This window comes from Lampris incognitus, chromosome 8 (genome assembly GCF_029633865.1).
Source record: "Lampris incognitus isolate fLamInc1 chromosome 8, fLamInc1.hap2, whole genome shotgun sequence".
NCBI lineage: Eukaryota > Metazoa > Chordata > Actinopteri > Lampriformes > Lampridae > Lampris > Lampris incognitus.
Genome location: NC_079218.1, coordinates 15,648,885 through 15,673,734, shown reverse-complemented (window position 1 = coordinate 15,673,734; position 24,850 = coordinate 15,648,885). Strand labels below are relative to the sequence as shown.

At 41.9% G+C, this 24,850-nt stretch overlaps 1 protein-coding gene across 5 annotated transcripts in view; it reads right to left on the bottom strand.

Moving 5' to 3' along the window:
- Window positions 1-1,523: 1,523 nt before the first annotated feature.
- Window positions 1,524-24,850, bottom strand: part of hrh2b (histamine receptor H2b) — a 24,406-nt gene continuing 1,079 nt past the window's right edge. Inside the window, exons 2-5 of one of the 5 annotated variants that reach the window (XM_056285480.1) lie at window positions 17,628-18,435; window positions 16,357-16,881; window positions 16,062-16,136; window positions 8,806-11,356 (exon numbers count right to left, since the gene is read on the bottom strand). In XM_056285480.1, coding sequence (XP_056141455.1) covers window positions 16,408-16,881; window positions 17,628-18,248 — 1,095 coding nt within the window. In that variant the 5' untranslated portion in view covers window positions 18,249-18,435 and the 3' untranslated portion in view covers window positions 8,806-11,356; window positions 16,062-16,136; window positions 16,357-16,407. Of the gene's footprint in view, window positions 2,397-8,805; window positions 11,357-16,061; window positions 16,882-17,627; window positions 18,436-24,850 lie in introns of those variants that run through there. The other 4 variants (XM_056285481.1, XM_056285482.1, XM_056285479.1 and 1 more) reach the window with 4 other exon arrangements.

Sequence of the window (24,850 nt, the reverse complement as noted above, 5' to 3'; positions counted from 1 at the left end):
GCTTAGGGGTAGGCGGGTTCTTCATCATCGGGAGAAGCTCCTTGTGCAAGGTTTCGCGCTCGGCCTGGGCGGCCTTGTATTTGCTGATAATGTCCGGGGTCGTTCCAAACAGGCCCTGGTTCCCTGCGCAGGAGTGGGCCATCCACTCCTTGCAGAATTCCTCTTTTACCCCGACTGTCTCTAGCCAGAGACGTCTGCGCGAAAGGGTGGAGGCAGCTGCGCTAGAACCGCACTCTAGAGCGATGGAATACAGCAGCGATCCCAGGGAGTCAGCTATGCGTTCCATTTCCAAGATGTACTCACAACCTGCTTCGCTGGCCACTACGTCACTGAACTCGGCCCCGTCGATACCTGCTGTAGCGATGGCGGCTTTGCTTTGCTCGACGTTTGATAGGCTGCAGAGCTTGCGCATGTACGCCGTTATCATCCCAGCCGTTGAGACGAGTCCAGCTGCGCGTGTACTGGCGTGCCATGCATCACACGCGTAACGATCCACCTGTTGGCCCCACTGCGAGGGTGTTTGGGAGTATCGCGAGACCCCACCTTGGTGTTAGGGTTGAACGATAAAACGTCCCTCTCTGGTTGCGGAATTTTTCAGTCTTTGTAGTTCAGGTTCCTAACCTCGACTGCTAAGACGTCAACCCCCTTCTGACTGAACTTTGAGGACGATTTAAGTAGCGGATCCGCCTCCGCCCGCTTAAACGCTCGTTCGATGTGAGGATAAGGTGGTAGAGTGGAGTCCCTGACCCTCTCTGCCATTCGTGGAAAATCGGCTACCACCGGATCTTGAGGATTGCCCGGCTCGGTAACGATGTCGGCAGACTTGACCGCTCGCGCGAACAGATCACGGAAACTGGTGAGGAATGTTTCGGACCCACGTTGCATGGCGTCGCCATCTTTGTTTGGTTGAGACGAACTTGGCTGGTCGTCTTCCACGCCCTGATCGTCTACTTCCTCAGGCAGTGAATCCTCGGGTTCCGCACCCGCCGAATAACATGCCACGGATTCACCAGGGAGAGATAGGATCTCATTGGTCCAGTCCTCTCTAACTACCCCGGATGGTGGGATAGCCTCTGGCTCCGGAGGGATGCTAATGCTAGCCGCCGTCCCGTGACTGTAGCTAGGAAGCATCGGAGGGATGTTGCTAGCCTCCGCCCCATGGCTATAGCTAGGTAGCACCATGCTAGCCGCCTCGTTAGCAGGTGCGAAGGGATCTGCAAGTACCCACCTTTGACGGTACAGAGCAGCCCACTTTTGGCGCTCCGATCTTCTGATGGTTTTACAGAAATTGCGGTCGATCTCATTACGGTCTACATCCCTCAAGTAGCCCGTGTAGTGAACATGCGGGATATGGGAGACACAGTCCGGATGGGGGTCCCATTGGAGCGTCGCCGGTTTAACACACCCGCACCAAGCGTAGAATCCGGCCACATCGACCGGATTAACGAACATCTTGGCGATAAAAGGTAAGCTAACTATAATTTAGTACCTAATATACCAGTATATCACTAGATTACTTGCGTATTTGCAGTTTTACTCTTAATCCCAGCGAGAGAGAAACAGCCATCGACCGATCTCATTTAGTTGGAGATGGAAAGAGGAATAGCGCTTCCGGTGGGCGTGCCAATACGGGGTCGGTGGGAGGACATATGACCACAGGGGGTCATATTGTCCGGGATTGGCACGGGGAATGCACCTCCATTGTTTTTCTTTTTTCCAGCGAGCTATTGTGGATGATGTCACAATGCAATAACCCTCTCAGCCATTTTGGAGTACGTGAAATGTAACTTAATGCTATGTGTAAACATTTAACCTAACGCTGTGAGTTTACATCATACAAAACTTATTCTGCCAATAATATTCCACTGTTGCACCAATGCTGCATTCCAACCAGTTCTGACTGACCTTGTTACTCCTCTTCTCTGTTATCTTACAATAGTTAGGTTTCTCCGTTTTTCAAGGACAGTCTCCAGGCTGTGCTATGAGTATCTTCCCATGTACATGAAAATAGATTCACTCAACTGAAACGTCATCAAGGATCCAAGAGTTTATTTTCCTCAACAATATCCTTCTTGGTGTTCCTACAATTCTGATGTTGCAATTGACGGTACATGACCGGCCCTAGATGCTTATACTCCACGGTGGCCCGGTGGTTAGCACTGTTGCCTCACAGCAAGAAGGTCCTGGGTTTGAACCCCAGGCTGTCCCGGGTCCTTTCTGTGTGGAGTTTGCATATTCTCTCTGTGTCTGCGTGGGCTTCCTCCGGGTGCTCCGGATTCCTCCCACCATCAAAAATACTTGCATGTTAGGGTTGATACTCCTGTCTGTGCCCCTGAGCAAGGCAATGGAAAGAAGAACTGGAGTTGGTCCCCAGACGTTGCAGCTGCCCACTGCTCCTATACAATAGGATGGGTTAAATGCAGAGAACACATTCATTGTAAGAGTACAATTCGTTGTAAGAATACAATGACAAAATAAAGTCTTTCTTTTTTTCTTTTTCTTTCTTTCTTTCTTTCTTAAACGGGCTATGCACATGCATGGCTTTTACTTACCATACAACTCAGCAACTTTGTGTGTATTACATCTGATCAGGGCAATGATTTTGGGATAGCTTAAACCCCTTGTATTGTGTTTCACATGTGAGGGGGGAAAGATAGAACAGATTGCTTTCCATCGTAATGCCATCGTAATGTGTCTGGATGCAGCCGTGCAAGGAAAATAAAGCGAGGGTTAATGATAAACTTTCCCCGACTGCCATATAAAGACGGCGACATTTGCAAGCAATAGTTGAGGGCAATAAAAGCTCTATATATGATGGAAACAACTGGCATTACCATTTAAAAAATAGTATGAGCTTGCATTTCACCATGGTAAATTATGAGACACGCAAGCAGAAAATTGGCTAATAAAGAGAAGATCCTGAAGCCAAATGCTGTTCCCTCAGTGGTTTTGGCTGACTTACGTAGTGACAGCAGGAAAGCAAAGATGAATGAGGTGAGTTTATTTTTATTACATACTGTACATAAACATAAATGATTTTCTAATGCTGGCAAATGGAAACGACAGGCTGTTGCGTTCTCTTCCTAGTTTAGCCTATAATAACTGTGCAGTGTTGTTATTTGGATTTTCTTGCACATTGTACCTTATTTTGATGCAGCCCACTGAAGGTATAGCAACACAACTTGAGGTACAAGTTGTAGTTTTCACATGCATGAATTTTTGCCAGTAATGTCACTGGAGGACACGTGTTCGCACACATTTTCCAGTGCTTCAGAGACACACAGCTGACTGCTCAGTATTGTGGCTGCTAATGGAGAGTTAACTGTAGAACATATATAAAGAGAAAATGGTGAAAGTCATGATTGTGTCTCAAGTTGCTGTCAGTAGCGACACCATCACTTGCTAATGTTGCTAATCTAGCTTGACGCTTACTACACAAATTGGTTGACCTAGATAGTCCACTGAAAATTGATTTTCCTGCAGAATGAAGGAAAGCATTGAGCTAATTAGCCTACCTGGGTTGAAGCGTTATCTGCACACATGCACATGTGTGGAAGAAGGATCTTACAGGTACAGTCTTTTTTCTCTCAACGGATAGCTTGCAACCTTTCAGACGGCTTCTCCTTGCTCCTTGTTTGACAGTATATAAAAGTATAGATTGTCTGCTGTAGTAGACTGTCACATGAAAACTTTTCAGCATCTTTTATTTTGCAGATGTTTTTAATATATATATCAAATATATCCTGTTTCAAAGACATATAGGTGAACCTTTTTCCAATGTTGTAAAAAAAACAAAGCAACAAAAAACAACAACTCCTTCTGGCTCACCTCAACTTTTGGAAGACCAGTCAAACAAGTGCTTTCTGTCTGACAGACAGAAACAACACACTTGTCATGTTACAAGTCACTTCACACTCCCAGACATGCTAATAATTCTGAACATAGACGCCACATGACGGATGTCATCTGTTCTCTAAGGAGAAGATGAACAGGAGTTGGATTATATGATTTACTAGGCCCAGGTGTGGTTGTGTATCACCTGGGAATACTTCAGGCTGGCTCGTTTTGTCTAGTTATATTTTCCTGATGCAAGACCAGGGAAATGGCAAATATAGCGTCGACTTCATGATTTCATGACTAGGAAATCCTAATTCTCTGAAATATGGTGCCTTTAGGTGCGGTTTAGCAATATTTTCTGTCTTCTGTTATTATATAGACAAGTTCACAGTTTCTGTAAATCAGATAGAAATGACATTCCCTCTAAAAAATATGAGAACCCCTTTGCACAAATGCTACACAATCATTATAGCAAGAACAGCAGGGCACCGTGTATAAGAAAGAAGAAAGCCACTTTATTTTATCATAGTATTGAATTCTTGCAACGGATTTGTCTTCTGCATTTAACCCATCCTATTGTATAGGAGCAGTGGGCAGCTGCAGCACCCTGGGACCAACTCCAGTTCTTCTTTCCACTGCCTTGCTCAGGGGCACAGACAGGAGTATTAACCCTAACATTCATGTATTTTTGATGGTGGGAGGAAACCGGAGCACCCGTAGGAAACCCACGGAGAAATGGGGAGAACGTCTTGCTGTGAGGCAACAGTGCTAACTACTGGGCCACCATGCCCAGTGTAATGTCCATCAGTGCATCAGTCAGGGCCCTGACTTGTGGCCATAGGATAAACTATTGCTTTCTCATTTTGTTTGGCTTGTCTTCTGTGTGTGATTTATAAAGCTTGCCAGGCTTTCTTATCCGCAGAACTTGCTCAACACAAAGAAAGTCCAAGTCCAAGACCTTGATTGAAAATTGCATTGGAGTGCCATCTGCTGGTCATACTGCACTTTGACTTTACAAGCTACAGCCTGTTGGGTTAATGGTCACGATGCTTCATATCAATCATTACACCTTTGTTTCGACATGTTTTAAGCATTCATGTATTATAGAAAAGCACATTGCCAACACATGTCTGTCACATATAAATATAGATTAGTTTGCTTTGTATTCTTACCAACAGTAGTTGTGCTTCACAACTAGTAAATGCTGTGTTCATTTATGAAGATTATTTCATACAAGGGACCAACGTTGGACTTTAGTTGACCACAGACCTTATTTCATGCGTTTTACCAAAATCCCATTCAAATTTATCAACAACTTGAAAAAAAAATCCTTGAACCACTTAATACTAATGACTGGCATTGATGCGTCCATTGACACCCGCTCAGCAGAAAATAATTAAAGATGTTAAAACATGTGCCATTACAGCACAGGGAAAATAAAATGGCATGATGCTGTTGTATTTAAAATGAAAAACGCTTAATCCACTTCACAGGTTAGAGCTCGTTCACCTTTCCGTTGTTTCTTTGCAATCTAAGGAGACGAGACACAAGATTTATCAGAGGAGATGAACCAGATGAACGTTTAGAGAAGGACAGTTTGCAGACTTTTCCAAGCAAGTTCAAGGGAGCTGTTCTGTAATATGTGGGTACATCCAAAATCTGTTACAGTTCCAAGATGTGAGCATTTTTAACCCTGTGTAAATACAGGTATGTTGTATTTCCAGATCCATTAATTGCAAGGAGTGACTTGATAATAATAAAAGGATTTTAGTGATAATTCTGTTGGAATCCAGTAGTCAAATTTATTGACCGCTAATTAATATTGTACTGCAGAGATACTTTTTTTTTTTGCCAGTAATTGTGATGTAATGATTAGATAATGTAGTAATGATGTACACATTCTTATCATCCACCATGCAGTGGGTCGTTGTTAAGTAATAATTTACTGGTTATTATAAAACAAAGCTTCAGAGGCTATAAATCTTCAGGACTAAGTCAGGAATTGCTCAAATCTTTACTCTCTATATTGTGGAAAAGACAGGAGCCATCTGGATGTACGGACCCTGTACGAATGCAGACTCCATCCAGTAAGTGATGTAAAGGAGGAGGCCAACTGTGACCTCCTCAAAAGTCTCTAGTGGTTTGCAAACATTTTTCAATACCTCCTGCACTTCATGTCTGGAGAACTGAAGCAGTGGACAGCCCACAGTGTGCTTTTGGGCTGTCAAACAATATTTTAGGAAGTGGTCTCTGAAGGCTTGCAAAGAGACATTGTGAAATTCAGCTGAAGTTATTTTTACACTGCTAGAGTAGCTGCATGCTAAATGTTCTGTTAATACAGTTATGCAATCAATAACAATGAAATAATTTCCTTTTTTCTTTTTTTTTCTTCTCCAGCTGTTAGGACCTAAATAGCCTCAAAACAACCAACTCTATCTTAAAGCCTGGTTAACCTTACCTGCCCTGTCCCATTATTGATGCATTACTGCACTTAAAACTGCTAAAATGTGTAGACCTACACTACCGTTCAAAAGTTTGGGATCACCCAAACAATTTTGTGTTTTCCATGAAAAGTCACACTTATTCACCACCATATGTTGTGAAATGAATAGAAAATAGAGTCAAGACATTGACAAGGTTAGAAATAATGATTTTTATTTGAAATAAGATTTTTTTTACATCAAACTTTGCTTTCGTCAAAGAATCCTCCATTTGCAGCAATTACAGCATTGCAGACCTTTGGCATTCTAGCTGTTAATTTGTTGAGGTAATCTGGAGAAATTGCACCCCACGCTTCCAGAAGCAGCTCCCACAAGTTGGATTGGTTGGATGGGCACTTCTTTGAGCAGATTGAGTTTCTGGAGCATCACATTTGTGGGGTCAATTAAACGCTCAAAATGGCCAGAAAAAGAGAACTTTCATCTGAAACTCGACAGTCTATTCTTGTTCTTAGATATGAAGGCTATTCCATGCGAGAAATTGCTAAGAAATTGAAGATTTCCTACACCGGTGTGTACTACTCCCTTCAGAGGACAGCACAAACAGGCTCTAACAGGTACTATTTAATGAAGATGCCAGTTGGGGACCTGTGAGGCGTCTGTTTCTCAAACTAGAGACTCTAATGTACTTATCTTCTTGCTCAGTTGTGCAACGCGGCCTCCCACTTCTTTTTCTACTCTGGTTAGAGCCTGTTTGTGCTGTCCTCTGAAGGGAGTAGTACACACCGGTGTAGGAAATCTTCAATTTCTTAGCAATTTCTCGCATGGAATAGCCTTCATTTCTAAGAACAAGAATAGACTGTCGAGTTTCAGATGAAAGTTCTCTTTTTCTGGCCATTTTGAGCGTTTAATTGACCCCACAAATGTGATGCTCCAGAAACTCAATCTGCTCAAAGAAGTGCCCATCCAACCAATCCAACTTGTGGGAGCTGCTTCTGGAAGCGTGGGGTGCAATTTCTCCAGATTACCTCAACAAATTAACAGCTAGAATGCCAAAGGTCTGCAATGCTGTAATTGCTGCAAATGGAGGATTCTTTGACGAAAGCAAAGTTTGAGGTAAAAAAAATCTTATTTCAAATACAAATCATTATTTCTAACCTTGTCAATGTCTTGACTCTATTTTCTATTCATTTCACAACATATGGTGGTGAATAAGTGTGACTTTTCATGGAAAACACAAAATTGTTTGGGTGATCCCAAACTTTTGAACGGTAGTGTACATATGATATTCTGCGCTATAGACTAATCACATTTCCAATTTAATATTTTTTCTTTAAATTAGACATGTGAATGTAAACAATAAGCCAATAGTCATCATAGTGTCCTCACTGGATGTTAGATGGCACCAAAGAACATTGCTGACTAGAACTGAATCTTATCATACAGAAATAAGAGGTGCCATATAAGGCCTACTACTGTAATGCGGAGTGCAGAAGAGAGGTGAAGAAGAAAGTGCAGGCAGGGTGGAGTGGGTGGAGAAGAGTGTCAGGAGTGATTTGCGACAGAAGGGTACCAGGAAGAGTGAAAGAGAAGGTTTACAAGATGGTTGTGAGATGAGCTATGTTGTATAGTTTAGAGGTGGTGGCACTGATGAAAAGACAGGAGCTGGAGGTGGGAGAGTTGAAGTCACTAAGATTTTTGTAAAGAGTGACGAAGAAGGATAGGATTAGGAAAGAGTATATTAGAGGGTCAGCTCAGGTTAGACGGTTTGGAGACAAAGCAAGAGAGGCAAGATTGAGATGGTTTGGACATGTGTGGAGGAGAGATGCTGGGTATATTGGGAGAAGGATGCTGAATATGGAGCTGCCAGGGAAGAGGAAAAGAGGAAGGCCAAAGAAGAGGTTTGTGGATGTGGTGATGGAGGACATACAGGTGGCTGACGTGACAGAGGAAGATTCAGAGGACAGGAAGAAATGGAAACGGATGAAACACTGCAGTGACCCCCTTAACGGGAGCAGCTGGAAGAAGGAGGAGGAGGAGGAGGAGGAGGAGAAGAAGAAGACCTACTGCTAATTTCATAACTTTTTTCAGCTTTAAAATTCATGTCACTGAAAGTCATATGCGTATGCTAAAACTTAACTACAAAATCCAAATTAAAAAAAAAAATCTGCATAAAAACATTATTTCTAATTAAATATTTTTCCTGTGACTAAACGGTGCCTATTTCATTGCAAAATTTTTCAACTTGGGATGCACGGCCCTTTTTATGCATCTAAAAATGCATCCGGTCATAAAATTGCACCACCTAAACACACTTGGTCATTTGGGCTAGGTTACTGTAGTAGGTTTATACAGGCCCAATATAGAAACTGGCACTTTGGCTTATTCTCCAGTGTTGCGTAAACTGCAGGCTAGAATAACTTCATTAGCTCATCATAATCCATATCATGGTCTCCTCTCTCAGGGGGATTGGCTTTATGTTGCACCCAAAGGAATATAAGAGCTGAAATACATATTTCATATTTATTGTTTGGCATGTCAGCAAATATTAGCAATTATTGAATTGTGTAATACTTTATGAAAAGCACGACATATTGTCTTTAAATTATCATTCATAATATATACTCAGAAAATCATGTGCTTTCAAGCAAATGTTGTACATTTGGTAACAGGAGCCTCATTTCTTACAGTGTAGCTAGATTAAAGTTCAAATTATACATATATAAAGTCAGACTGCAATGGTGACTGTAACGTCAAAGAAAAAAAAACATGTTTTAAAACAGTAAAATATAAAGTTAATGACAACATAAGACTGAGGTACCCTTGATGTCATGCTCAAGGTTTATAAATAACTGTATAACTACTGTACTTGGATTTGAATTTCTCCCCATGCACATTGGTACAATCCAAGTTGATCATTAGATCTCTCGACAATTAAGGCCTTTAGTCTGTTCCCTCATTACTGGCTTACACTCTTTTCTCAGCAGCTAAGTTGGAGATGTCTGCAGAGAGAGAGAGAGAGAGTGTGTGTGTCAAAAATGGGCAGTATATTTCTACTATATGTAGTTTATTTGTCCTGTGACATGTAAAATGTATACAAAAATGGTTAATTTGTATTATTTATTCACTAGAAAACATAAATTAGATCACTAAAATAAAAACAAAATTCTTTTATGGACACCATGGTTAAATAAAGATATCAAGTGAATTCAATGGCGTTTCTCAAAACCGTTTTTCCTATTTAAAGCTACTCATTTTAGAGCACCCATGTGTAATATTATGCTAATGAGACTATTCAGAATTCACCATAGTTTAGCATAATTTTGCGAGGAGTTTAATTAAATAAGCTATTTGCATTCAACACATAGCACCTATGAAATTCACGCACAACCCTATTCTTCTACTCACAGTCACTAGAAAATACAAACTAAGAGCAAAACAAAATGTTCTGCTCTGCCTCCAACCTTAAGTCATATCATGAGATATATTTAGACTGGCAATTTGCTGGAAAAATGAGCCCAAAATGAACTGACCACACTGATGTGAAAAGTGGTCATTAAAGCTTACATTGATGCCAGGATATCAATTCCAAACGTGTGACGCCTGACTGGTGTGTTACTAATTCTCCTTTTTGTTCCAAAGTTCTTCTAAATTCTTGAATTCTCAAGTGTGCACCCCGACACCTTTATGTTGACACGGTTACCACATTTTATTTTTACCATAGTTAACCTACTGAAAGAGTCAATGATGATTTGCCCTGCTCCTTCCCTCTTGAGGACCCCGCTTTCACAGAGGAGACCTATGGCCTCACTACACATGCAGATTTTCTGTGCGTCAACCTCAAGTCTTTGCTTTCCCAACCACTGACCCCGTGCTGCCCCGGTGGAAGCCCCCAGAGACTGCATCACACACGTGCTCACTGCCGGGGAGGAGGTGCGTACTGCACAGAGGCAGCAGCATCACGAAGTCACCGGGCTGCACAGTGTCCCAGTGGTTAGGACTGTTGCCTCACAGCAAGAAGGTCCTGGGTTTGAGCCCCAGGCCGTCCCCGGTCCTTTCTGTGTGGAGTTTGCATGTTCTCCCCGTGTCTGCATGGGTTTTCTGCATGTGCTATGGTTTCCTCCCACCATCAAAAAGACATGCATGTTAGGGTTAATACTCCTGTCTGGGCTCGTGAGCAACGCAATGGAACGAAGAACTGGAGTTTGTCCCGGGATGCTGCAGCTGCCCACTGCTCCTATACCATAGCACAAATTGTGTGTGCACAAATTTCATTGTAACCAAACAACTGTACAATGACAAAAATAAAGTAGCTTTCTTTTTTCTTCTTGGGTTTCTTATTACAGCATTTCGCGATTATAATGGGTAACCTTGACACTTCTTGCCTTCACTCAAGCAAACAAGACTGCTTTGCTCTAGGCCACCTGGGTTTTCATCTGATAATTTAACCCCAGGGTAGCTCATCTCTTTCTTGCCTCCTTGGCCTCACCACGTATTAGTTAGGAGGTTGTTAACCTCTGTGGTGCAGAAAGTTGATCTGACATCCTGAACATGTCCTCTGTTTGTGGTTAGATGGAAAAGGATCTCTTTTCATCTCCACACATTGCTCCTCAACCCTCAAAAGTTCTGATGATGCAACCCCGCTGTATTCGATTTAGCAGAGGGCTAATGTTTTGCACCCACGTGGCTGCAAAAACTAAAAGCAAAATATAAAGCAGCGAAATGGATGCTGGTGTATCTATAAATGGCTGCTGCACAGAGTCAATATACAGTTTGTTGGATATTTCAGTTTAAAACAACTACCAGGGATATGGCTTCCATACTTGTTCGAGGTGACATGTTCCAGATGACCCGCCTATGATGTCCTCATACAGTCTGACACTTCCGACATGAACAGCATTCCCCTCGCACAGCTAGGAAGCCCGTAAATCATTCTGCAGGACTTTCATTATTTCCTCTTCCTCATTTGAGCTATCAAGTGCAGGGACTTTCCATATCCTCAATAAAGCTTTGATATTGTAAGACTTACATAAATGTGAATGATACTTTTGGTTGACTTTCTGCAGGGATAAATCTCCGGTCTGTGGCATTGGGGGAAAAAAAAAACCAAAAAAAAAAAAATTCAGGTGGGAAGTCAACCTGACTCTTCTGTTGGAAATATTAGCTCAATTTAAAATGTAAACTGGTTTAGACCCCCCCCCCCCTTACTAAAGGAACACATCTAGCAGGGCATGGATCTTAAATACATCCTACCAATTAGTTTTATTTCCAAACACTCATTATAATAGTTAGCTGATAAAGGAGCACCTCAAGGTAGAGAAAAAGAATGTGAATCGATAACACTGGTACATCCAAAGTTCTCCGTTATTATCTGCGAGGAATGGCAATGATTGTAATTATCCAATAATCTGAAAGTGCAGAACATGAAGAATACACTGTTAAAGGGATTTCTACATATTAGCTATGCCAATGAATTTCTCTGAGTATTTCCATAGGGTTATGTTTAACAACACCTATGATAAATGCCTTTATCATAGGTAGTGATTTTAATCAGGCTAACCTCAGGGTTATATTGCCCAAATTCCATCAACATATCTCCTGCCCTACTAGAGGACAAAACACCCTGGACCATCTCTATACAAACATTAAGGACTCATACAAAGCTACTCCCTGCCTCTACCTGGGGCAGTCTGACCACCTCTGCCTGTTCCTGGTCCCAGCCATAAAATGGATAAAATGGATCAAGCCAGAAGTAAAGACAATCACTGTCTGGCCAGAAGGAGCAGGCGCTGAACTCTAGGACTGTTTTGACAACACAGACTGGAGTATTTTTGTACATTCAGCCACCCATGGCTCCTGTAGAGACATTAATGAACAGACATCTTTCCATACTATCCTTCATTTTTAACATGTGCCTGCACATTGTTTTTAATGACAATAAACTGAATTGAATTAACTTTTGCACTGAGAGTGTCACAACAACAAAATCAATCCGCACCTTTCCAAACCAGAAACCCTGGATGATCAGTGAGGTCCAGCAACTGCTGAAAGCCCAGGATGCAGCATTCAATTTAGGTAACTGCTAGGCCTGCAGTGCAGCCATATCCAACCTAAAAAGGCATCAGAACAGCCAAACATAACTATTCCCTATGAATAGAGGACCACTTTCACACTAACTCCAATCCCCGGCAAATGTGGCAAGGCATTCAGCCTATCACAGACTACGAAAGCTCCAGTAGTGGTCCCACTGTCCATGATGCCTCCCTGTCAGACGCGCTAAATCATTTCCACTTCAACAAGGACAATACTGACCTAGTCACAAAAATCCCCAGCCACCCAGAAATCCAGGTGCTCACTCTGCTGATCGCAGAAGTCAGAGAATCTCTGCACAGAAAAGGCCACCGGACCGGACGGCATACTGGGTCGGGTCATCCAGGAATGCTCCGACCAGCTGGCTGAGGTCTTCACAACTATATTTAACCTCTCACTGTCCCAATCCATAGTCCTGACATGCTTTAAGACCACCTCTATCATTCCTGGCCCACTCACCCACATTGTCATGAAGTGCTTTGAGAGACTGGTTCTGGCTCACACCAAAAACATTATACCCCCGAGATTCGACCCACATCAGTTTGCCTACCATCCCAAAAGGTCTACGGAGGATGCCATTGCCACTGCACGGATGCTGTTCATAGATTATTGTGCTACCTTCAACACTATCATCCCTGCCAAACTAATCACCAAACTCCTCTCCCTTGGCCTCAACCCCTCCCTCTGTAACTGGAACCTGGACTTCCTGACCAACAGACCCTCCACCCTGACCCTCAGCACAGGTGCCCCTCAAGGCTGTGTTCTGAGCCCCCTCCTTTTCTCCCTCTTTACCCATGACTGCCTGCCAACTCACCCTTAAAATGTAATAGTTAAGTTTGCAGATGACATCACAGTCATTGGCCGTATCACCAACAATGACGAGACTGTCTACAAGGACGAGATTCAGCACCTCACATCATGGTGCACTACTAACAATCTTGTTCTCAATGTGCAGAAGATGAAGGAGCTGATTGTGGACTTCAGGAGGTCTAGAAGCTGCAGCCACTCCCCCATACACATCAATGGGGTGGAATTTGAGCATGTCTCCAGCTTTAAATTCCTTGGAGTCCACATCAGTGAGGAACTTTCCTGGACATCAAATACCCAGGCCCTTGTGAAAAAGGCCCAACAACGCCTGCATTTCCTGAGGAGGCTGAGGAGTGCCCGTCTAGCCCCCACAATTCTCACCAACTTCTACCACTGCACCATAGAGAGCATCCTAACCAGCTGCATCTCAGTGTGGTACGACAACTTCACATCAGTAGACCAGAAAGCTCTGCAGTGGGTCGTCAAGGCCGCCCAGCATATCACTAATACCCAGCTCCCAGCCATAAAAGACATTTATCACAAACGCTGCCTTCGAAGGGGTCTCAGCATCAGCAAAGATCTCACCCACTCCAATCATTGACTGTTCTCCCCCTGCGCTTTGGGAGGTGCTACAGGAGCCTCAGAGCTCAAAAACAGTTTCTTTCCCCAAGCTGTTGCCTACCCGAACCTGGCTACCCACTGAATGTCTGTGGATATTTTTAAATATTTTGTACTCGTGCTCTTTTTAACTTAGTTTTTAGCGTTTGGTCTTCATCTGTTTATATCTTCTACTGTGTTTGTCTATATGTCTGTCTTGCACTGTTTGGCGAAGCTGCAGCCCTTATTTCATTTTTAACATGTACCTGCACATTGTTTTTAATGACAATAAATTGAATAGAATTGAATTTCAACATGGAAGCATCTATTTTAGGAAACTTAATATTTTACTGCAGCAAATTTCAAAACATGGCTATCTTTATTATTTCTTTGCACTTTTATGGCTACCTCGTGAAATATCGGCACGTTTCATTTACTTTGGTGAACGAAGCTGCACTCAGTTCATAAAGGATTTTTCAGCTTGGTAGCTTACTGAAACCAGTCATCCCCACAGAGTGACCATGTGGAAACAGGAGCAAGCGTAACAAGGCCAATGTTAGTTTGAACTACAGGAACAAGAGAGTTGTTGCTTACAGTTTACCACTTATCACCTCTTAAATGGGATATGATACGGTTAACTTTAGCACTAATGACTAGTTTAATACTATCTAATTCAATTTAACACTATTTACTGCCCGTCTGTGTGTGTGTGTGTGTGTGTGTGTGTGTGTGTGTGTGTATACATAGTATATGTTTGTGTTGTTTGGTGTGTTGCATGGTTTAGTTTTTGTGCCAGTTAAGAATTGATTTACTCTTCTCCAAACAATGAAAGGCCATACAGGAGGGAGATATCGCTTTCTTTAGATACAAAGACAAAAAAACAAAAAATAACAACAATAAAAATAGGTTACAAAAATGCTCCATATATCAGCAAGCCACCACTGATACAAACAGAAGTAGCGTTTTCCTGTCAAAATATAAACTTATGAAATGTGGAATGATGGTTTCATGTCTGCAATTTCTGTGGATCGAAATTGTGTTTCCTTTTACTACAGGATCGTAGTAGATTTTTTAAAACGTACTATCGAGAGACTCGAAAGTACATTTTTCTTTTTTTTTTCTAAACCCATGACTGTTGTGCAGCCTGGTTTCTTCAGAGCAGTGACATTTGGCTTTTGTCACAAGAACACACACAACAAGGTGAGCAAAGTATCCCAAAACTGTAGTATTATTCTTGGATGGTAGCTCTCATAGTTTTCTAAGAGGTATTGTCTGTTTCATCATCCTGGAAGCCATCCAGCCACTTCCTGTCTGAGCCTGTTTGAAGCTGTCACAGTGGGCCTGGAGTTTAGACAGGGAGACTGTAATATATATATATATATATATATATATATATATATATATATATATATATATATATATATATATACACACACACACACACAAAAATCCAGTGAGTCTAGTAAATTCTTTGAGACGGTACAAGCCTGTACTGGCTTGTACTGTCTCAGGCTTGTACCGTCTCATATAAAGAATTTACTTGACTCACTGGATTATTTTGCTCCTTATTTGTTGAGCACTTTCCCTACCGTTGAGTGGTTCTTTTAGCAAAGTTACATATATGTATGTATGTATGTATGTATGTATGTATGTATGTATGTATGTATGTATGTATGTATGTATGTATGTATGTATGTATGTGTGTGTGTGTGTGTGTGTGTGTGTGTGTGTGTGTCTATGTGTGTGTGTGTCTATGTGTGTGTGTGTGTCTATGTGTGTGTGTATGCATGCATGTATGTATATATGTATGTATACATATATGCATGTATGTATGTATATATGTATGTATGTATGTATATATGTATATATCTCAAGTCAACCCAGTAGTCACTTATTCACCGTCATTGTCTGGTTTGTAGTGGCGAGAGGCGAACAACCTCGATAACCTTTAACTGCTGTGTCTCCATCCAGTTAGCTGGGAAAATAATCTGCCTGGATGCTGAGCTATCTATTCACTTTACACTGTTCTGCTCTGCTCACTCTTCAGTCATTTTGATTTTTCATTGCTTGTTACTTTGCCTTGCATGTTTCCAAAGCAAGAGGACTATACATACATTTAGTCCATAATGGCATTACGTCTGATTTGCACAGTGACTTTACTGACAGGGTTTTTCTTTACATCAGAAGGCCTTTTGTCCATTCTGGCTTTTTCCACTCATATTTACGTGGCTCTTGTATTAATATTATCATTCTCGCTTTATGACTGATAGCAAGTCTGCCTCTTTCTCTCACCTTTTGCTATACACCTGTGTTTCTCACATATCCTCAGGCAGACATCAACTATTATGGTAGTTGATCAGCTAGGACCTGAAATGGAGAAATATCATAGCTTTTAGGTTAGTACAGATGGTGAAAAGCTATTGATGATTTCATCTGGTTAAAAGTTAATTTCATATCCAAGGCATTGGATTTATGATGCTTCATTTTGTCCTCTTATGCTTGGAACTTGATAGCTCAAGTTCAGGTTCTTTTGTTTGTCAAATGAACAACAATACAGGCATTGAGAGTTCTGGAGCAAGTATCTTACAGTATTTGTGCATGTAGTTTTGCTGGTATGCTGCTGCAGGTCTGCTGCATTTCACCTTGGCTCCTCAGTGAGGGCGTTACCATTTCTCTCTTGCAAAGTGAGGCTGTTCCCTTCAGACAGGCTTTGCTTATTAACTGTCATTGTGTTTTCCTGAGTAAATTGAGCACCTTGTTGTCCATTCATGATGGCCACCCTTTTATGCAGTGACACACGGGAAAGTGTGTGCTGTATGTTTCTGCACCATGCCCTCCTGCAGTGCAGCAGCTCGCCATAGGCTTTGCGGAAATCCCTGTTGAGGGCTGGGTACAAGATGGGATTCAGAGCCGAGTTGAAATAGCCCAGCCACAGAACAACCGAGTGCATCGTGGACGGGGAGATTGTCTCTTCCCTTATGCCCATACAGGTGAAGTAAGTGAAGTAGGGGAACCAGCAGATGACAAAGGCCCCCAGCACAGCCGCCAGGGTTACTGTAGCTTTGTGTTCTCGTGCCGTGGCCGCGGGAGTGGCAGCACGGATACGACGCACCTGAAGGATGTATAAACAAAGGTTAGGAAAGCGGAAGGAATAGAACTGGATAAATGATGTGACATCAAATATATGAGGTGAATCGATTGCATTGGTGCAAGGAGGTGGCTGCATACTCATTGATCTCATGCAATAATGATTTTATCCACTGTAACATTACATATCGAATGCTTTTTGATTAGCATCATTTACTATCTGTTGTGACTGTTTTCCACCAGCCTGCACCTCAGTTAATAGTACTTTTTCATGCCATCCAGAATTTAAGAAAAAATCACCAGCCTTAAAAAAAAACATATTAAGGGAAAACAATCATGATTTTCAACATTATTCCTCAATAAGTGTTGTAGGGATAGCACTTCATTAGCAGCCACAATACTGTGCAGTCTTCTGTGTGTCTCTGAGAAAGTGCTGGATCTGTGTGGAAAAGTGCCTGCCAATGACATCACTGGCAAACAATTTGTCCCTGTTTGACACTACCTTTGGTGGGCTATATTGAACTAGGCCATACTGTATCAGAAAATGCAAACAACATTACACACATCTGTTTTAGTGAACGCCAGAGAGACACAAAAAGATGTGCAGTATTATGGCTGCCTATGTAGTGTTATCCCTACAACCTAGATGCTACCTAATGTGATAGTGTTGAAAACCACGATTGCTTACCTTTAATACAAGTGTTTAGCTTTGTTCTTTTAACTGCACCTCATCATATTTCAATATATAGCAAAACGATAAAAACCATTAACCTGTTCTCGTGCCACCCTGAATATGCGTAGGTACATTCCACACATGACCAGCAGAGGGAGGTAAAATATGCAAAAGGCATCCAAAAGCACGTAGTGGTTATTCCATTCGTACTGGCAGTATCGTCCCTCCTTGTCCTCACCCCCCATGCTCCAGTCCAAGTGCTGCACCCTGAAGTCCACTGTGTTCCAGCCCAGATGGATGGGCACAAAGGACACGGTCAGTGACAAGGTCCAGATGGCCGTAATGGCAAAGGCCACCTTGAGGTGGGTAACTCTCCGAGTGTAGCAGAGGGGTGCTGAAATGGCAAGATATCGGTCAATGCTGATAGCAAGCAGGGTCAGGATGGAGGCCATGCAAAGCATTACATCCAGAGAGATGTAGATGTTGCATAGGGCTCCCCCCAGAGGCCAGCTCCCGCTGCGAAGCTCCAGGGTGGCAGAAACGGGTAGTACGAGCAGACCCAGCAAGAGATCTGTCACAGCCAGCGACACAACAAAGCAGTTAGTGATCCGGCGCAGGCGACGACTCAGCCCCACAGCCAAGCACACCAACATGTTCCCACCAACAGTCAGGATGATGAAGGACACCAGCACCAGCCAACGAAGAGCTGTGGAGATCATGGTGTCCCTTCTCTGGCACTGGGTCACAAAATGAACCACTATTTCTTCATCAGCCCCTGTGCCAATTTGTGTATTACAGCCTTAACCAAAAGGATTATAGTAAAAAGGGTCTAAAGTAAGAAAGGCGGTTCTTCGCCATTTGTTTTCACGGTTGCTGTTGTCATCTTCCACTGAAGTAATCTCTACCCTGATGAAAGAAAAAGCACAAGTTCAATTAATTTTAAATGCCGTATTCATCCAGTTATGTATTACCAGATAAAACATTCTAAAATAGGCAACATTTTAATGAATATGAATATTCGATGAATATTCATGTTGCCCTCCTGACTGTTGAGAGAATATTCAAAATATTCTATTATATATAAAACCGAATCTATGAACAGGATATTCAAATCAATTTAAGGAGAGACAGACAACTATATTTACAGAAAAGAAAAGTGCAAAAAACAAAAATCAAAAAAACAAAAACAGCATCTCTGATATAGTCTCTGCACCATTGCACTTTATCACCTCTTATTTCACCTGCATAAATCAATCCTTTTGTATATATCTGAAGATTGTTGTGTTGTAGTGTTGTTATTCTATGTTAAGTACACTGAGAGAGCCATGAAACCAGAGTCAAATTCCATGTATGTGCAAACCTACATGGCCAATAAACATGATTCTGATTGTGATTCTAATTCTATATTTACAGGAAAAAAAATGTTGGTAACTTGTTATGTGATCAAATGAGATATACAAGCAAATATAATATGTGTCTAAAATCGGTAATGGTTTTGTTATGGAAACAATGACAAGCAAAACAGTTCAGAAGTCTGAATCTTTTTATGTGCAAAAACGATTAATTCTGAGGACATTGCATTGCATTCAGTTCCAACAATCCTGCAAGGATATGAAAACTATTTCTGACACTAAAAAAAAAAACAAAACACTGGCGACCCTATCCCAGAGTAAAAGCTGTATTTTAACTGAAGTAAGGCTCAGAATATAATGTCTGCTGCACTGCAGCCTTGGCCCGGTGCTCTCAGCGAGGGACAAGTCAAAGAAAGACCAAAACAATGGGTAAGAAAGCCCATTGACTCTGACGGAGACGCAGTTCACCTTGAGATATTAGTCTTGGCACTGAAAGAATACTTTGAACCATGCACTCTTGTTCCCCTTAGGACCTTTTTACCAATTGGTTTGGTCTGATATAAAGTATTTTCTCTGTTTCTGTAGACAAGACAAGCACAATAAATCATTTTTGGAATTATTATTATTATTATTACTGATATTATTATATTTTGATATAATACTAGCAGTAGTAGTGATAGCTGTAGTCCCCTTTTCTCCGGATTCGTCTTCCTGTTGACATCAAAACCAAAGTGGAAAACCGACGTGATTTCATTATCCTTTGACTATCTGCTACCTCTGAGCCGGTTAGCTTTGTTGATATTTAACTTTTAAATGCACAGCCTCAGTGCGAGGTGAGTTTAGTCTTTCTAATAAGCACTAAACTCATGGTGCTGTCAATAGGAATCACCCCTGGCACTCTCTCATCCTCGCTTTGCTTTTTTTTCTTCTTTTTTTACCCTCGTAGTTCTTTCATTGTGGTGACTGGGGCTACATGAGGCCCCTGTCTGCATTGTTTCCCATTGAGCCAAAACAGAGAAGCAGAAATCCAGTTGACAAACTCAGAATCTTCAAATAGTCAATAAAATTTATACGTATCAGATTAAGCATTGAATAACGTTGTAAGACCAGGCAATACAGACCGTTGGCAAGGTTCAAACCCTCTCGTAGAGGGACACATGAGGAAAACATTATGGCACAGTGTGTGCGATCGATTAAGCAGATAACAAACACAAACAGGCCTGGCAATAAATCGCCTGTCCCTTGTTATGTTCACAGCAGTAAAATAAACAATAATAAAAAAAAAATTGTGTTTTTAAACATTACTCAGAGGATACATCACACAGGCCAGCATGACCATGAAGCTGACTTGGGGGCAGCGGTGGTCTAAAGGTTAGAGAAGTGGGCTTAAAAGCTGGAGCAGGGAAGCGAATGAATGATGCGCTACCCTCCCTTACAATTAGAGTGCTCTTGAGCAAGGCATTTAAGTCCCAATTGCTCCTGTGACTCTGCCCCGTGTCCAGCATTAGGAGACTGTAGTTGTATTGGGCAACACCCGGGTGTGAATGTCTTTAACTTTTTTATTGTGTGTGTGAAGCAGTGACGCAAGACGTTGATGAAAAAGTGTGTTCGCGCTCAGCAGACCTACCCTGGGTAAATAAAGGTTTAAAACAAACACACACACACACCACACATATATAAGGGTTAAGCATAGGGTTAACTCTAACTCCCCTTTTAAAAACTTGTTGAGATGTAAAGCACCTCATGAACCTGGTTTCTAACTCACTCACTCACAGATTGACTTCTAGTCTCATGTTTAGCTGTACCGTAAGTGTATATTTAGTTACAGGGGGTCGATCCCTCCAAAAGTGTGAGGGAGTACATCTAAAAACATAGGTATGCTGCTGTGAGACATTTAAAATTTTGCGATTTCCTTTTGTTTATTAACATTGAAATCCTCATTGATAAGAAAATTGCTAAATTATATATTGTCTGCACCACCATCACTATTCTGTCTTAGCCTCTCCCTCGTATTCCATCACTTGGTGTCGTCCACATGGCAGTAGTAAGGATTTCACAGAAACGTCATTGACAAAGATGCAAGTAAGATAGATGTGCTCTGTCGCCTTTAATGTGCTCCAACAAATCAATCCTGTGAAAAAGTTTTAAATGTTTCTGATGTCTTATCTCGCTTTTCTGGTTTGTTGGTTAGCTAAAAGCACAAGCTTACGTTAGCTCTGGTGTACAGGTGCAAAACCTTCTAGTCGATAATGTCAGTGTTAAGCGCTCAATCAGGACGTCATGTAAAAAATACGATTTAATCTTAGCTATTCAATTGAAAATGTGGGGTCAGTGCTAGGCCTACTTGAAATTACAAATTTAAGCTCCTGTATCGTGGGCATCCGGGTAGCGTAGCAGTCTGTTGTCTACCAACACGGGGATCGTTGGTTCGAATCCCCATGTTACTTCCAGCTTGGTCGGGCGTCCCTACAGACACAATTGGCTGTGTCTGTGGGTGGGAAGCCGGATATGGGTATGTCTCCTGGTCGCTGCACTAGCGCCTCCTGTGGTTGGTCGGGGCGCCTGTTCGGGGGTGAGGGGGAACTGGGGGGAATGACGTGATCCTCCCAAGCGCTACGTCCCCCTGGCGAAACTCCTCACCGTCAGGTGAAAAGAAGTGGCTGGTGACTCCACATGTATCAGAGGAGGCATGTGGTAGTCTGCAGCCCTCCTTGGATCGGCAGAGGAGGTAGAGCAGCGACCGGGATGGCTTGACGAATGGGCTGATTGGCCAGGTGCAATTAGAGAGAAAAAGCCAAAAAGAAAACCCATACTCACTAAGCTAATCTGTGCCCAAAAGGGTATGTGTTGTCTTAAATTTGATAAGCAGTGGCTAGACGATGCTGTACAAGAGACTGGCAATAGCAAGGTGGGTTTTTTTTTTTGTGACTTGGCAGAGCTCTGAAGATGCTAAGCAGTGGTTTGACAGTACCCTAGAGACGATGGACAATGAAAGGCCTTGTGGAACATAGATCTGCAATACATTATACTAGTGGTCGATTCAAATAGCCTCACTTCCAGAGAAAAAGAGGAAGAGAGTGAGAGAAGGAGGGAGAGGGGGTATAAGCTGCTGTGTATTTCCATGTTGAGGATGAGGTTGCGGCAGGGGGGCCAAAAGGAGAAGAAACCATTTCACAAGAACTGGGACTTTTGCTTATATTACAGATTTTTGTCATAGAGCAGAGTTCCCCAAACAGTGTAAACACATAAATGTTCCAAAGAGTGCAGAATGACTCAACAAAGTTGTACAGTGCCTTTACAGGAGAAGAAGAAATATATTCATGTACTTGGAGCACAAATTTGTTATTTTTCATGCCCCCCCCCCCCATATGTCAGGTTACATTAGCTGCTAGGAGTGCCTGTTACCAAATTTATGTAATGCAAGTACTTGGATTTAACACTATGGGTTGTCTTATTGATTGTAACTTCATCTAATCTTCCAATCTCACCTTCTAGTTGACACACAGACATTAAAAAGACCAAATTCAAAGCAAGTCTCTCTTTTGACTTATCATAGCAAAACACAGACAACATGGCTATATCCATTGTCTGACAGAATTATTGGCCCCCTTAATAAAAATTAACCTAAAATCACAATCGATTAGAAAATATGTCATGTAGTTTCTTTAATTATTTTTCATTCATGAATTTCATAATTCTCATTCGTGATGCTGTCAGGAAGTCAAGAAAATGTCATGTGTTTAGAGATGTTGTAGCCCAAACCCATATATAGATATGCTGTGATATCTGGTATTAGCTAAAGACTTTGATCCAAGATTAAGTACATAAACTGTGTTTTTGCTCAAATCAAGCTAATGCTAGTAATCTCTGACCGTGTACTTAGCTTTGAGGATCTACAGTTAAATTCAGTTACCCTGTTATTATATGTGAAATAAGTTAAATACATGTACATAAGTCCATACATATGTCAAAATGTGTCCTTGACTATTATATATTGCTCCATACTAGCTCAAACTAGCTGAGGCTGACTCATTGTTGACAGTGTGGGTCTTCTCTAGCTTTGTATGTGTGTGTTGTAGAGAGCTGTCTCTCCGCCACTTCCTGTTCTGAGGAGATCTGGTTAGCTCCCATTATAGATCGATCATACATGCTGTGAGCTTATAGCTTTCCAATTCTGTAATTCAGGATGGATGCCACTAAAATAGGACAACTGTTACTTATGATGCCTTGCAGTGATATTACTCTGTGCTTTCAGATCTCAAACATGATTATACTGTCCTGTATATAAAAAAAAAGATATACTCTAGAAGATTGCCATCTATTTATAACTGTCAGAACAGACTCTGATTAGAGCATGCATTGTTTCTCATGGTACGGGTTTTGACCCAAAAGTCGGTGCCAAGTCATTCTCACAGGGTCATGGAAAAAGGCCATCGTGTTATGCAAAATATTTGGCCATGACCTAACGTATTGGGCCAAGGTATTATTTAGGACAGCAAAAGCCTGGCAAAGAGCCAGCGCAACCCCTTCAATCAACTTTTATTAGATACTTATGATCATCTAACGTTTAATTTAAACCCACCTGATGGGACATGTCAGCCTATGCTGATATTTCCATGTTGTTTAACACAAGACATGACTGCAGCACAGCAGGCATGGGTTGGAAGCATCAACCGGAGCAAAACACTGACTGGAGCACAAATAAATATCCTTGTTCAAGTGGATGCTGAAATCACTCTGAATATAGACACGAATAACCATATTAGGTGCTGTGCTGACAGAAAAACCCCAACTTGATAGCTTTTCCTCCCACACAATGACCTTGACCTGTGCTTGGTCATGTTTTGAATTCAATAGTCACCTGCACCTGCCTGGAGTGAGTCCAAGCAAAGCCTTTACTAGTTTTTATAATGTCAATTGATTTCCTTGGCTCACCACTGGCCTGTTTCCATGGGGACATTTTTCAGTACTAAGCGAGAACTGATCACGCCATGAACCTGGTGAACCCGCTGCTCATATTCAGTGCCACCGGAGACAACATCCTCTGGCCACAGGCCGTCTTAGATAGCAAAAAGGCAATTTACTTGAACCCTAAAATAAAACTAAACCATCAATACATGACTGTACTCTTTCATTTCAGTTTGTTGGTCATGTGCTCCAAGACAAAGGTAACAAGTTGAAATATAACCCCGCTTTCCATGTGTAAGGTCATCTTACAGTGTGCTACATAATTCATTTGGTAGTTAGTCGACCTCGAAGAATTGGCCAAAAATCAGCTCACTCATTTGCTTTGCATTGAGTAGTCTGAATAGAGATGACTCGAGATGGAGCCACCGCGTTTTATTTTCCAAATTTGAAAGCTAAAATTGTGCAGCTGTGATCATATGAATGATATTCAGAAACAACGGGGCCTATCTCACTGATGTCTCTGACAGTGAATCAACGTTGAGCAAAATTCTTACATTTCCTTGTCTTTATCCCCCCCCCTTGTTTATAGATGGTTATCAATGGAAACAGCGATGGTTTACATACTAAACATCAGGCATTACAAACAAGCGATTCGTAAGTAATAGTTTGCCAATTCTGATAATCATGAATAAAAATTTCACAATAATGGACGTCTGGGGTGTAAAAAAAAAAAAAATCCCCACGTCATGGAACAATCCACTGTGAATGAGGATGATAATACAGACGAGACAACAGTGCGGGAAAATGGCCACGGCTTCACATGCAGTAATCCCATTAACTAACATAGCAACCGGCGACCTGCGCTGGATGACGGCAAGATCAGAGCAAAACCCGAAATCGAACAACAAACAGGCCGCGCTGTCTTAAAAAAGGGACATTTTCTTCCTCTAATCCTCCCTTCTTCTTTTCTTTTTTCTTTTTGGACGCAGGTGAGCGCACAGCTCGTCCATGACTCTGGTTAGCGTCTGGTGAGTCATTAGCAGGGACATTTTTGTGTGAAA